At 38.9% G+C, this 15,462-nt stretch overlaps 1 protein-coding gene across 1 annotated transcript in view; it reads right to left on the bottom strand.

Moving 5' to 3' along the window:
• Positions 1-15,462, bottom strand: part of elp4 (elongator acetyltransferase complex subunit 4) — a 56,973-nt gene that overhangs the window by 23,770 nt on the left and 17,741 nt on the right. The window contains exons 8-9 of the mRNA XM_023333003.1: positions 14,094-14,202; positions 11,737-11,843 (exon numbers count right to left, since the gene is read on the bottom strand). Of these exons, the coding sequence (XP_023188771.1) occupies positions 11,737-11,843; positions 14,094-14,202 (216 nt within the window). The remainder of the gene's footprint in view (positions 1-11,736; positions 11,844-14,093; positions 14,203-15,462) is intronic.

The following is a 15,462-nucleotide window of genomic DNA, read 5'->3' as shown; positions in this document are numbered from 1 at the left end:
ATATGGAGTAACCTTTGTGGCCTTCCGGGACTTGGGGGTGGTTCGACAATTTTGCGGGGGGAGTCTAACGCTCCAAGGACAGTAGGCACGCTAGGGAGAGGTGAGCTGTCACCCCCCATTACGATCACTGCCAGACTTCAGAAAAGGGGGAAGGGATAGAAGAGCTGGTTACAAAAAAAATTCCAAATAAAAATAGAAAAACACTGGTTCCTGACTAACTGCCATCTAGATCCATCTCCAGGCCACAAAACCCTCTACGACTGCCCCCTGGGAAACACTTGCATGCAACCCCTAGTCCCTGGTTAGCAGTAGGACATGACTGTGAAGGGGTAGAAGGAGGGTGTTGTGCCTTAACTTTGGGTGTGTGAGCATTATGTATGGGTTTGGGCAACAAAGGGAGAACGGCAGTATTCAGTATTAGCCAGAAAACTGATATTTAAGCAGCAATTCAAAAGCAATTCAGAAAAGAAAAATATTTAAGGCAGCTTTTTTATTTAACCAGGTGAAACCCCACTGAGATCCAGATCTCATTTGCAAAAAACACAGCTGCTGTTATTAAGGTTCTAAATTGGGAAAAAGAAATGGCAAAGAGAGTTTTCAGGGTTCAGGTAGAGGTGTTTTTAGACAATAGATTATGAATAAAAAATATATATACCATCATGATACCCTTAACCCAAAGACAAACAAAATATTGTAGTATATTATGTGACATGTTTCAGAGTGAAATAGAGTTTGCTGGTGGATAAGAAGCCTGCCTCAGATTTGACCTTTTGCTGGCTTTTGTGTAAGTCTGGGTGAGCACTGCTTAGGCACATTCTGTTCAGCAGATCCCACCGCTAACACCCCTGTCACTCATCATCACTCATCATTGTTAGGGACAAAAGCAAAGTTTGGTTAAGCTACACAGTGAAGAATTCTCCCACCCTGGTCACCCCCATGGCCACTACCCTCTACCTTCACACATTTCCGTACGGACAGTGCAGACACGCATTATAAAACCCGTTCCATCTTTGCCGCATAAACACAAACCGATGAGTCAGACATGCTCCTTGACTCAGAGATGGGGTCGCAAACTTTGCATCACCTTGCCCTCTAACTTTCTTTTTGAAGTGCAAGCTTGGCCTTTGAATGGCCCTTTGGCTCATCAACTGTGTGTAATTAAAGCCTATTCAGAGCTCTATATGTGTCCTCGCTATCCTCCATCATCATCTGGCCGGGCCTTTCAATAGCCACCTGTGAACTGTGAAGGGAAGGGACACATGCCCCCCTACCCCTGTAAAATTCATGACCACCAAATCATTCAGTTGCCGGCTAACTTCCTTCAATGGCCAACTCCGCTTTAAACAACTGTATGTTAACAGTTGGGTGAATCCTTAAATGCAGCCATGTAGACTGATGTCAGGTTTCAATAGCTTAACTAATTACATGGAACAAGTGTCTCTATGTTGTGAGAGGAATGAAAGAGACAATCTGCATTCCTTGCTGAGAGAAAGGAGGAATGAAAAGTTTTTGCAAAAGATGGATAGATGATAAAAAAAACCCCACATCCAATAAATATAAAAAGGAGCAGGGAATAAAGTATGGAAATAAAAAATAATAACACTGCGGCTTGGATTTTATGCAATACTTATCCAAAACTGGAAAATACCTAAATCAATACTTGTGAAGGAGTCCTATTTGAAGATGTTGATGTTCAAATGTTAATATTTACAGACAGATGAATGAGGAGCCATCTTTCTGCTTTTACGATTCTCACGTTTTAGAGAGTCCAGTCAATGACAGACTGCAGTGACTTTATTCAGGAACACTGCTCTTTATGAAGCATACAGATGAAAGATGGAGCAATGTTGTTGAGTCTTTGAACAAGCAGCTGAGGTAACGCGATCAAATCACTGAGTATGCAAGACAGGGCTGAATGTCACAATGAAAATCTGAGAAAAAAAAAAAAATTCCCTCAATAAAAGAAGCAATTATCTAAAGATTAGTTTTGCAATGGGAATCTAAACCTCAGGTAAATTAACTAAATCTTTGCAGCTGGAATGAAAATTTATATTCACAACAATAATACAACATTTTGGAACAATGAAAAACAAGACAAAAAATACAAACACATACTCCTCTTCCTGACCCCCCCTTAGGACACTGAGCAGAGAGAGTGTGGGAAAGTTATTTTTAGGAACCATGCAGAGAGCCTTCCCGAGTTGGATGCTCCTGTTCGGGATCAACATTCCACCTTTGAACCGCTCTGACTGCGGAGCTGTTTGTGCCTAGGATGGCAATTTTTACTTTTGTTGTTTATCAACAGCAATGACATAACTGTTACACTGTTGACATTTATTGTAGATAAGAGTTGAACAATTTAAATTTTGAAGAATCGATAAAATGCCAAACACAACAAAACATATTTACACAAATTGTTCTTTAAAATTTATAACTGTGGTGATTTTCTAAGACACTATTTCACAGGGTCTTTCACAATCGCTTGCTGGAATCTTTGCCCATTCCTCCTAACATAGCTTACATAGTATGTAGGTGCACATCTTTTAGCTCTGCTAATAGTTTTTTAATGCACTAAAATCATGGCCTCCCTAAATGGAGTCCAATGAAATTTATACTTTATTGGACTTTATTGGAGTATATTATATTCACATTTAAAAATATGAATATAAAACATTCAGGAATCTGGAAATTGTACCCAAGGATGAAGAAGCCAGGTAGTGGACATCCATGAATCTCTGATTTCCCCATGAAGTCACACAGTGACTACAGTGTTTGATGTATGCTGTAACATCCACAAGTGTGAATCATCACCCAGGTTTTTGCAAATTGTTTAAAGGCACAGTTATCATAGTGCATGTAAACTTTTGACTCTACAAAAAGTAGAGTCATAAGTCAAATGACTTTCTCTTACAAGTTGAATCTTCTGGTATTCCTGACTGCAGAAAAAACAAGACATGCTTAAAGTGGTTCTGTCTTTGTATACTGTGTATGTAAATATCTGTTTTCAATTGTATATTTCAACCTCTAAGCAAAAGAAGTTCTGCCCAAGGTTTACAGTGTCACTCACAGTTTGTAACACATGAACAGAGACTGCATAAACCTAAGGCAAAATTATACACAACTTTTACAAAAATCTAGCAAATACCAAGAGAAATACATCTGAGGCACAATTTATAAGTACCAGGGGACCTATGGTTCTCCAGTCACTATCAATATGCTAATAGACGCCTTATATGAGCAGAATTACACGTACCCTTTAGTGCCACAAGACCCCACAGATGTAGGATGGCTTGCACGTTATAGCCTCTTTTCTTTTCCCTAATGGGAGCTGAAGACAACTGGGGCTACTTTAATCAGGTCTGAGTCCAATGTGGCCAGTCTAGTCTGATGGGAGCTGAGTGGTGCATGGACTGTGTTAAGGGTTCACTGCTCACTGATGAAACAGTTTCACTTTCAGGGTGAGTTCAGGCAAACCACGCTCTTACACAGTCTGGCAGGAGGAGCAAATATGCCCTGTTTTGTTTAGCTTTAGGACTGTCTGCTTGAAACAAACGTTTGGGCGTTTTGTTCATATAGCGCGGACGGAAGTGCATTTGGCTGCCACAAATATTCTTTTGCCCAACTTTGACTCAACTACCACAAACAAAACCACAACTGCTTTTCCATCCATAATATTAGTAAGTAAATGGACATTCTTAAAACTGTGGTCAAAGTTTACATCGATTTTTAAAAACTGACGTCATTATTTGGTGAACATTAGCTTGAACCAGTCAACATTGAGCTTAAATTAGCGACTTGTGCCATTATGGAGGGTTACAGTTGCATCTTCTGTTCTGAATATCTTAGACTGTATCTGCTTTTGGAAGATTAAGAAGAATTTAAAACATGCATTTCTGCTTTTGACCTGAATCACTTAAGGATCTTGCAAGTACCCCAGCAGATGCAAACATCCTCCAACATGTTCAGGAGTCAGCACCAAAGCATGCACGCTCATCTTAAAAAATACACATGCACATTTCCAGAGTAGATAAAATGCATGTTCAATAATGGATGCAAACCTGATATATGTAGAGAATTGTTTAGCTGAAGAGTTTGATAGCGTGCAATGGACTGGCCTGAACAGAGCTCTCTCTCTTTCTCTTTTGCCATGCACACACAAACCATATGCACACCTGAACACCAACTGCAACCGAGGTTGATGTGCACCAAGGGAGGAAGCATGAATTATTTAATTAGAATATTATGCCAAAAGGTCCATTCCCAACTGATTGTGACTTTCTTGGTAAAGTATAAATCAAAGTTAGGTTTCGTAAAAGGCTAAATGACTTCCTCGATTCAGGACAGTCAAACGAAGGCATAATCTTAAATGTATTTCATTTCCCAGAAAATAGTTGCCATTATCTCTAAATGAATTCATATAGTCAGCAACTTTCTTCAAATGAGTTCTTTTCAGCATTGGCCTCTCCCTGATCTTCTGTGCCAAACATTATTGGATGTAGAGAGAAAGAGAGAGAAACAGGCATGTAAAGCAAACAAACATTAAAACAAATGCAAAAAAACAAGCCCTTAGGAGTTGGTCCCTGTCTGACTCGTTCTGCATTTTACAACTCCTCCTTCCTCCCCTTTTCATTTCTCTCTCAATAAGACGGTTTGGTGCCTCTGAGGAGAAGCCCTCATTTTAATTAGACCTGACCTGAGAATCACTTAACTGCTCCTCTCCGCTTATTCCTCCCCCTCCCTCCTCTCCAAGCCTCTCGCTCTGTTCCTCACATAGGTCCATTAACACCCTTCCCTTGGCACCCACAGGCTTCAACAGGGGGCAGACACAGGCGTTGTCTTAAAGACGTTTTGAGGACATGCCAAGAAACATTAAACTACTCTATACACCTCCTTCGGACTCTTTCAGTTAGTTTCCTCTTTCTCTTGAGTCCTCTTTTCCTCAGCATCTCCATCTGTATTTGTGTTTCATATTTGTTTCACCTTTACTCACCTTGGTACAAAACTACTCAACTATTAGAGTCATGTAGAAGTGAGAGGAACAACTTGAGATGTTTGCAGGAGTGAAAATCTGGTTGTTGGATCTGAAACACCAACATGTTCTTGATTACAGGTGCATTTTCTTTAAAATCACACTTCCACACACGTTAGAATGAGCCTGTTTAAGAACCATTTATAGGTGATCACCCAGACCAAAGACACTGCACTGAAACGCTCAGCCATTGTTCTGTTTCAAAAATTCTGCTTAATGTACCAAATCCTCAAATTTAAGAGTATATTAAAACTTCAATACCTAACTCTGCACATATGGCCTTGACATTGGATCAAATGTTTACATTTGTTCAGAATCATTCCAGATAATCTTCAGAGTAAGCATTACACAATTAGAAACCAGTTTAATATAAAGTTCAACTACTAGAGCAAGATTCAGATGACACATTTTGCTGCATGCATGTTTTGCACATGACTGAAGATAATGTTTGTTGTAGTTTTCAAATAAACTTTCGTAAAGCAAGCATTAGTACACCATTAGGGTATGGACTTGTCATCAGTATCAGTACGGTTGCCCCTACCCCATTTGTTGCTGCACACTGTTAGTCAGCTAAACACTAAGGGAGAGCCAGACATCACTTCAGATGACACATCTGAATATCATTTATATTAAAGTAGCACTTTTTTATGAGACAGTACAGTTTCCAAGCTGAGAGAAGCATGTTTATTAAACATCCAACTGTAGGCCGACTAATCAAACCTGCAACCACACAAATTAACCAGCTAACATCATCTTGTTATAATTGTGTAGTTTTATTTAAGGTAGAATGCCAAAATAGGGAGAATAATCTGTGAAAGAAGAATTTAATTTATTGTCTACTATATGACTACACTGGGTGTTTATTTAATGTTATTGCTCGTGCATGTTATGTATCAAAATACAAATGACTAAGTATACTAAGTATGTTAGTTTCTCAGCTGATATTGGGTTAAAATTTAAGATTGTGATATACTGTAAGTATTTATTGTATTGTATTTAAAGTTAAGATTATCATACATGAAAATCACAAGGCCTATTTTTGTACCCTATTTTTGTCTTATGCAGGATTTCCCTGACTGGCAGGTCACCAGGCTTTACTTGTGCACCCACCAAGCTGCGCATTGCTTATTTATTTAAGTTTTTTTTTAATGTTTGCATTTTTTAAGACTTTATAGTTGGTGTTCAGGTATTAATTTTCCAATATTTCAATAACACATAGTTATCAAGTGATATTTCAAATTTCCTGTAAAATTTAAACATATTTTAATTCAAAAACATGACAACCGCTGGATGAATGACTGTATTTGCACCAAACCACCGGGCTTAGCAAGTTTTCTGGGGGAAACCTTGCGCATGCAGGTTTTAGAATTGAATAGAAGAATAGAAATAACTTTTAATGTTCGTCAGCGGGGAAATTTAGGTGTTCAGCAGCGAAGTGACAGGCAAGTCAAAGCAAGTGATTCATTCAGATATAAAGATATGAAAGCAGCAAGAATAACAGACTGTTAAGTATAGGCAAATTTGTTTCATAAGAAAAAAAATACCATTCAGTAACAAAAATAGCTTTAGGGGATTCCAGAAATATGCATCTGAGCAGGGAAATTTTTTAAAATGTACAAATTGTGCATAACAATAACAACAGACAATTTACCACAAGTGAAAATAAAACTGTGCAAATGACAGGGATGTGATAATACCAGAAGGACTAATGATAATTCTCCTTTGTGCACTTGGTGCAGCAGTCTGACACTGAAGGAGCTCTCTGGTTCAGTAACACTGGGAATAAAACAAGCAAATATTGGCTGGATAATTTGTCAGACTTTTGGTTTGGTCTGCAGCTGGAAATTTTGTCTTTGTTGTTGGCAAAAGTCAAGAGTATGGGACTTCTTTCAGCCATCTGAATATTGTGTGCAGGTCTCTAGCACTTTCATCAGCATCTCAATAAAAGGACATGAATGAATTGTAAAGGTTTTGAAACCATAAAAAATAAAAAACTTGGTATACCTTGACACTGGGACCAGCTTATATCTACAGGGAGCTGAACAATTCCTATGTGCAGCATACACAGCTTCAGTGACATGTCCTACATGTGCAACTAAAAACACCTCCAAATAGGTTCTCTATTAGAGGACTAATTTGACACAAATCCCTTTCTTACACTGTAGTTGGCCTTTTGACCTGCTTCTGGCACCCCGGTACCCCAAAGGCACATTGCCTGTCAGTTTAAAGGGTCAAGCAAAGGTAAGGAGAATGTAATTGCGTACCATCTGCATTCTTCAGAGCTTCATCCTCAAGCATCTTGCTTTGTGAAATGTGTGACAAGAGCTTGGGCGGCGCAAAATGAGTGACTAGAACAACTCTCACGCACAGAGCGAGTTACACAGAATTGTTTTCACGTAAGCGATTTGGATGTGTTGTCGCATCAATGTCAATACATCAATGTGTGGGAGCAAGAAATGTTTGCATATATGAATGAGTGTGTGTTAATCCTGTCCAAACACCTAACACTCCCCTACCTGCTCAGACAGGGCCATGGGTTAATTCTGGCCTCAGGCGCCATGGCTAATAACTGCTCATCAACCGTAGCTTGAACTCTCAGTAAGTCAAGTGTTGCTGGGGCAACCTCAACACCAAGAAAGTAAAGAATTCATGAGCCAAGTGTGGGATTGGAGCAAGTCCTAATAACTTTTAAAAAAATAGATAGGATTTATTTGATTTAAATAAAACTACGTTCTGTCTCTTCATTCCTGAAGTGCTTGACAATCGAAGGATGAGTCAAGCAGCAGTTAAGATATTAGTTACTAGCACAAATCCACACGTAGCTGGGATGGCATGCAGCTGCCTGAACCAGCTGGTGAGAAGCTGTTATTGTCAATCAGCTGTCATTCAGCACCACCACCACCCACATATTATTCCTCACAGAACAAATGTTGAGAGCTCTCTGATTTGCTGATATTAAAACAGGAAATGTCTACTAAAAGTTGAACCTACATCCATCTCAGCAGGACATGAAGCACAGTGGAGGGAATGCTGTCTCTTGTGACTTCAGGGGAAACGAGTCTTATAGCCTGAGTAAATGAGATGATGACCACTGCAGTGACTTGTCAAACAAATTCAACTGTCATCTCATATGTCAATCAGCTGTCCACATAGTCAGATGACCAGCAATACGGCTGTTAACCCAACGGCAGTCCAGCCTGTGATCTAGCAGTCACATATGTCTCTGTAACCTTTTTAATGTTTATTTCCCAGTTGATGCACAAATCAATAACAACAACCAACACGGAAGAACATGATAGGGAATCACAATGATAAACCTATGTTATAGCTAATTTGATGCGTGACTACGGATACAACACTCTGTGGGAAATTCCCAGACAGGTAAGAATGTGTCATAGCCAGGGATTATGATTGACAGGTTTGATTAAGTGCAGCGTGCAGAGTCAACAATGGCAACTATTTTTGGGTTGTCGTCTCATGTTGGTGGAACTAATTTTCTTTGTCAAAGCAGAGCCAGAATATGATTCTCACTTAGTCAATGAACATATCCTTAAAGAATGAGCAAATATTTTTGTTAGTAATGGTCTCAATGCTGAGATGTACAACATCATATCCAGATATTACCATTTAAACGGTAGTCGGGGTTTAGACACTCTAGGTAAAAAGTACGTCATCTGTACAAGCGGATGGAAACAATATGAATTGAAGTTTAAGTGCTGGTGAATTTTGGAGCTTACAGGCTCCAGTATTGACTTAAGAAATCAATATCACAGAAATATAAAAAAAATCCAATACACGTGAAATATATTGTACGTTATGAACAATGAGTGGCATGCTGCCATAAAGCTCTAATGCTCAGGCCCTCAAACAGCATTTTATTCATTTACTCTTCTTTTTGTGATCTTAGTTTTAACATATTTTCAATAACACAATCACATTTTTTAGTCTTAAACCAATATCACTTTTGTTAGCTGAAAATGTATTTTTATTTTCCATGTGTAGCCTTATTTTCCTGATAGGTTTTTCATTTATTTTTGTTCTCCTACTTTTTCAATCTTATGTATATGTCTTTGTGTTATCAAGGGGGCTTTATGTTTAAAGATTAATGAACCAACTGATTGATTCATTGAGAAGAATATGATCTTTACATTAGACTTACCATGCTTGTTACAATATAAATATCATATTTCAATATCAATGTAATTCTACTTCCTGATAGAAAAGGGAAAACTCAAAAACTTTATTATCATTACCAATCTTGATAATCCAACTCTGAGCTTTGAATAATTTGTCTTGAGAAATGTTGAGAAAGGGAATGGAAGGGAAAGTCCAATCTTTCAGTATTGGATAAAATATTTGCTTAAACATATATACTGGTAATTGGCTTCCTAAACACTGTCTCCATAATGTCCTTAATGCTAACAATATTTAAATTTATCCAGCCATTTAAAATTTCACCATTCATGTATATTGAAATGTTATTATACTGATTTTATATTTTGGATTATTCATTGCACGGAGGACAGTCAATGAATTGTTCCTTAAAAATTCCGCTGTGTAATAATAGGAATTCACAAAGCATTCAGCAAAGATTTTCTTGCAACATGCAGATTTCTGCCTACTCTGAGAATGTTGTTCCTTGTTTCTTTCAAGCATACCCCTCAATAACTCTGCCTCACCAAAAATACACAAAGCTACTAAAAATTGCAACATTTGGTGAAGAGAAGATCCAAGATTGCACTGATCTTGACATTTGTCTTGAAAGATTAGCTCTGGTCTAAAAATAAAGAAATAAACAAAATCATTGACTTTTACAGACCTCATAATTTGTGCAATAGAAGCACATTAGGGGATTCAATGAAATGAAGAGAGAGGGTTAATTAAGATGGAAGAAAGGATTAGAAATATCATCAAAGGTGGCACAAAATGAGAAGACAGTGACCGTGGAAATTTGGGGGTAGGGATGGCATTCCGCTCCTCCCCTTCAAATCCTGGCTGAGACAATAGGACTCACTAAAGAGCCGAGGAGCAGAGGGTGTGATAAGGTAATGATAATGTAATGAGGACCGATCATGAGCCTGAGCTAAGTGCAGAGCCTCCTAATTTGTCTCCAGAGTAGCAGTTGAGAGTCAGATTTGTATCTTTTGGAGAGAGGAATAGTGTGAATATGGATGAGAAATCAAAAATTTAAATGTATATTGAAAAGGTGAGTCCAAAATAGGCATCCAAAGTGCACATCTTTCATAAGTAAAAAAACATATTTGAATTTTAAAAATAACTTTTCAAAAAATATGGAAAATGCTAAGCTTATAAGAAGGATGATGTTTACTGACTTTTTGTTTCCATATGTCACTCTGTGTCTGGCAATGAAACTGGATTTCCATTGGTAAATGCTTACAGTGCACAGTTTAAGGTGAAGCCACACTAACATTACATTACTTACTTCCCTCACAGCTGGTTTTTTGTTGTGCCACTTCACAGTCCAAGTGACTAAACATTTGAAAAGTAACAACACGGAAGAATATATAAGGGCACCTGCAGACTTGATAAGAATTACATGCATCAAAATGTGAGACATACCACTTACCAGAACTTCTATCTGTATTTCAACTGTCATATTTATGGAAATAGATATTTTTCTCACTCTGTTGCCTCTTGACTTTACACTGACGAAACTGTGCCAGCAAGTGTGCATAATCAATAGTTTCACCTTCCTTCAGTCACCCAATAGCAAAGCACAGTAAACAGAGCTTGGTGGAGTTTTGCTCATGCGTGAAACATCTCTTTACTTACCGTTTCAATACAGGAAAACAAATGCCACCATAAAACACATTGATAAAAAACAATACATTTGCACATAAAGTGCATTAAAAAAATCTTATCTTCTGGGAATTTTCAGGTTTTGACACATTACTGCCAGAAACTTAAGTTCAAAATGGTCAACAGGAAGAACATTTATTTTATTTATTTTTTAAAATAAAAATTAGAAAATGATCTGATGAAAAGTCACCTTTACTCCAATAACCCTAAATATCATCCAGTGGCAATGGTCGGTCGGGAGGAGCTGCAGAGTTTCACATCTTAAAGTTTGCCACAGGATGTGCAGGGGATGCTGGAATCGTTTGGGAGTTCTGGTGACATCAAATCAAAACTGAACTTTCAGGCTTTCATGCAAATGCATGTGTGTCAGGAAACCAACATTTTCCTTGGAAAGCTTTGGGGATAATTATGTGTTAGAATGGTTCAGTCAAAATCCAGACCTAAATCAAATTAATATTTTGTGGCAAGACGTTTCATCTAGACTGAGCTTGACCTGTTTTGAAAAGTCAGTGGGCCAAACAACAGACCCTAACCCCAAAAGTTTCAGCTGCAATTTTAGCAAAAGGTGCATCTACAAAAATATTAAGTGAAGGGGCCTGAAAAGATATAGATGGTAAGATTTCCAGATTTTTGGTGGTAAAATGACAAGATACACATATATTTCTTCCTTCCACTTGACTATTCTGCTTTACTTTTTGTTGAAATCCCAATATAATCGACTGAAGTTTGTAGCTTTAACATGGCAGGCTACGAAAATCTTCAAGCGGTATGGATACTTTGCAATACAGTCAGGTTAAAGCTAAGTCATAAAGTACGAACAAATGTCAACTGATAGATATTATTAATAAAATAAATAAGAGAGCCAAAGATTAAAGCGGAAAACATACCTCAATAGTAAACTGTTTTCTCTTGAGCTTAAAGGCCAGATCCTTGTGGTCAGGGAGTTGCCTCGCCAGACAGTTCAGGTGAGGTACCTGGCGCACATACAGCAGACCTATGAAGGACAGGAGAACCAGATTAAATGTGACAAAAAGTCAATAGAAATTAATAAATAATCAAAAACACACTCCTCAACAAAAATTACATTTATTTGTGTTTCATTGTTGTACACCTGTTAGAAAGTGTAAAGTAAACCAACGTTGTTTTTACTATATATTTCTGATAAAAACAAACAAAAAAAGTTTGCCGTCATTTATCTAAATCACTGAAAATTAAGCAGCGACCATGCTGCAGATCGAGCCCTTTCCACTACATTAGATGTGAACTCAACTTTGTGAAACAGGCTAATACACATAAATAACAAACAAAGTTTAAAGAAGTTGCTCCTGGCATACGTGTAAAATAACAAAGCTGCAATAAACAATTTTGCTCCACTTTGATTATTAAAATCTGACCTTGTTTTACACAAATACACTGAATATCCAAAATTCACTTTAAATTAACATGTAACAAAATTGGTCTTTTAGAGGAACACTGATGATGATTTTCAGTGAACATTAAGTGAAACTAAAAGAGTTTTTTTTTTTTTGGTTTTATTTTAATGTTGTATAAAGTGGATTGGCAATTCCATAAACAAAATGAGGACTTTTACACAAATGCACAAAGCATTGTAGAAACATGAAATTAACAGAACTTGCTCACACGTGATTGTGATGAACAAGAAAATTTACTTTTGCAATAAGTCATTCACATCTAATTGTTCCCATTGCTTTTCTCCCCTTGTTTCTTTAAAACTGAACAGTTGGTATTTTCTCCAACGATTACTGTAGTAATTTAAAGATAGGCTCATGTAATAACATGAGGAAGAGGTGTGGGATTTTTTATACTTTGAACTCCCCTTTTTATTGCATTCCAGGACAGTGACATTTCCATAAAACTGTACAGCACTGTAGAAGTGGGGTGGTACAAACAAGCGTGACACAGAAAAGCAAAAGATCGAGGGAGTAATGGAGAAAGGAAGGCAGACAGAGAAAGTGGGGGATGGTGGGTTCTCTCCTCTGTGCACTTGGGTGATTTCCCTCTGCCTGATTTGCAGTGACAGGCTTCCCAGCATGCTTTGAGCAGCCCTGAAATGCTGCCGCAAATACGCATACACACACATGCACGCAACAGCTACACGCACACTCTCCTAGTCACACCAGATGCGTTGGCACTCATCAATGCACATCAAAACAATCGTACACATAAATGTGTTTCAGAAGCCCGCACCTGAATTAGTTAAGTAGGAAAAGTATGGGATTTTAAAGGGATTTCAAACAATATCAACTCCAATGGACACTTTCGCAATTCAAAGGCAGTTAAGAAAGTGATGCAGTGCAAAAGTCACATAAGTTCTAGATTTCTAGAACTTGTTTACCGCCGCACAATGCATTTAAAAATTGCTGTGAAGGATCTAGGAAATGTTCTGGAGGAGGATGCAAAATCTAAAACTGAATGTTTTTATGTGTCACAATCTAAAGGTTTGAGGGATGGTGGCCAAATGCGAGGAAAAGCAAAAGAGTGAGTGGGAGAGTTTGGGAGGAACTGCTAAAAATACCGGCCTCACTTATACTGACCTTTATGTGTGGAGAGTGATAGAAAAGAGAAAAGCGAGGAGGAGAAGGAGAGAAATGATAAAACTGTGCTGAAAAAAAAAGTGATGGTGAGGACCGGGAGAGCAGAAACAAACTCTGCTCTGCCCTCCCCTCCCCTGCTTTGGTTTCTTTCTCTCCACACGTCTCCTTACCGGTGTCCTGTCTCTCCACTGAAAGCTTTGCCCTCCATTTATTAGCAGAGCATGCTGGCCACGGAGACATTGAGCGAGGGATGGAGAGATGCAGGCAGAGAGGAAGAGAGAGTGATGGTGAGAATATCGATTCCCCAGTGTTGGTCTGTGCTGCTCCAGAGCCTCAGGGGTATGGGACCAGGGATGGAGAATGGGCGAGGCGAGAGGGAGAGAGCCTCTGCTGGAGGTGGAGGGGGAAAGAGGGAGGCGGTGAGGCAGGAATGGAGGGAGGTGAGGGTGCGAGAGAGAGAGAGAGAGAGGGGGTACGGCGTGGCAGCTGAATCCCCCCCGGCCTGTCTACTGAGGAGCACGTCTGATTGAGCAGCAGCACGCTAACGCACACTGACAGCCTGGCCTGCAAGGGGGCTGCCCTGCCTCCATCCACAGCCTAACTCTGGCTTTAATGCACTGCCTCTGTACATGTGTGTGTATCTGATAGAAAAGAGACTGAAAGATAAGCGAGTGTGTGTGTGTTTGTACCGTGGTAGTCTTTGTAGAGAGGGTTGGTCTCTCTCTCAGAGCCTTTGAATGATTCCAGGGCGATGGCATTGTCACACAGCCGGGTTATGTTGCCCATTAGAGCTCTGTCCTGTAGGATGGAGAGGGATCCAGAGTGAAGAACAACCCAAGTAGGTAATTAAAAGCCTCCTGACGGGATGTCACCGAGTTGCAATTAAATTAGGTCGTCATTTTCTGCCTGTGACCAGGTCCTCTCTGACCATGACTTATCTCAGTGCAATGAGCTGGAGAGGGTAAAAGTGTTGATTGGAGTCACACAGTTGACCTGAGGGCAGGCACCTTATATCAGTCATCTATGCACATGTACAAAATGGGTTGTAAATCAAACAAGCAACAATTTGTCACTCTTTCAATTCATAAAATATGCTTGAGAAACAAGGTAATGGCTGCTGCATAAACCAAAACCTGTGAAAAGCAGGGCAGGATAGAAAGAAAATAGTTAGGCAGGTTTGATGAGGAGAGCTCCCCCTACTGGTTAGGTTAGTGACAGATAAGAGGTGAAGACAGAAGATGGTAAAGGGAATGCGGGAAAAAAAATATCCAGAAGGTTAGATGGAGAAAGGGAAGGGAGGAGAGAAAGAGAGGGACATTGGGACACAGGGAGAGGGGGAGTCCTGCATTATTAATCCCTTTCCCTCCTGAATCATTCACATCCTTCTCTCTGTGTTGGCTGCCACCGCCTAATGCAGTTTTCATGCCTTCATGTCTTTTTCCCCGCTCTTTCTTCCTCCTTTTCGTTTTTGTCCTACTTTTAAAGTATGCATATCCTACCAGTCGGTGCCACGGCTGCACAAATAAAAGTATCTTAGTTGGCTTTATGTGCAGTAGTGGTTGGGATCTTAACAGTCTGGGTGAAACCAATTGTTCTAAAATTTAAAAGATACAGAGCAACCAACAATGGCAGATAAAATACTGTCTATTCTTTCCCTGGAAACCCAATATAAGTAATTAAAAGGGAGCAACTTAACCTGATTTAAATATTTTAAAGTCAGAGTAATGAAAGTGTTCACTGGGAGCAGCTCAGTACAGTCGCAACAGGGCAGAATGAGGTCACTAAGAAGGGAGGGAAGTCAACAGCTCTTGGTTTTTATAAAGGCGGTCAAGTCATCTCAATTGCAGATCAATTTTTAAACCTTATTCAAATACAACAAATAGCTCCAACAATGATTTATATGGCTCTTCATTACTATTTATAATTTCTGAATAAACTTAGATAGACGAGTTACGCTATAAAAAAAAAAAAAAAAATTCACATGATGTATAACTACCATTAAGTAACATAATTGGAAAAAGTAAAAAATGAAAAAAAAAGTTGTGGAAAGTGCAGGAA

Source organism: Xiphophorus maculatus, chromosome 4, assembly GCF_002775205.1.
Source record: "Xiphophorus maculatus strain JP 163 A chromosome 4, X_maculatus-5.0-male, whole genome shotgun sequence".
In the NCBI taxonomy this organism is placed as follows: domain Eukaryota; kingdom Metazoa; phylum Chordata; class Actinopteri; order Cyprinodontiformes; family Poeciliidae; genus Xiphophorus; species Xiphophorus maculatus.
This window is presented reverse-complemented; position numbering and strand designations above follow the sequence as displayed.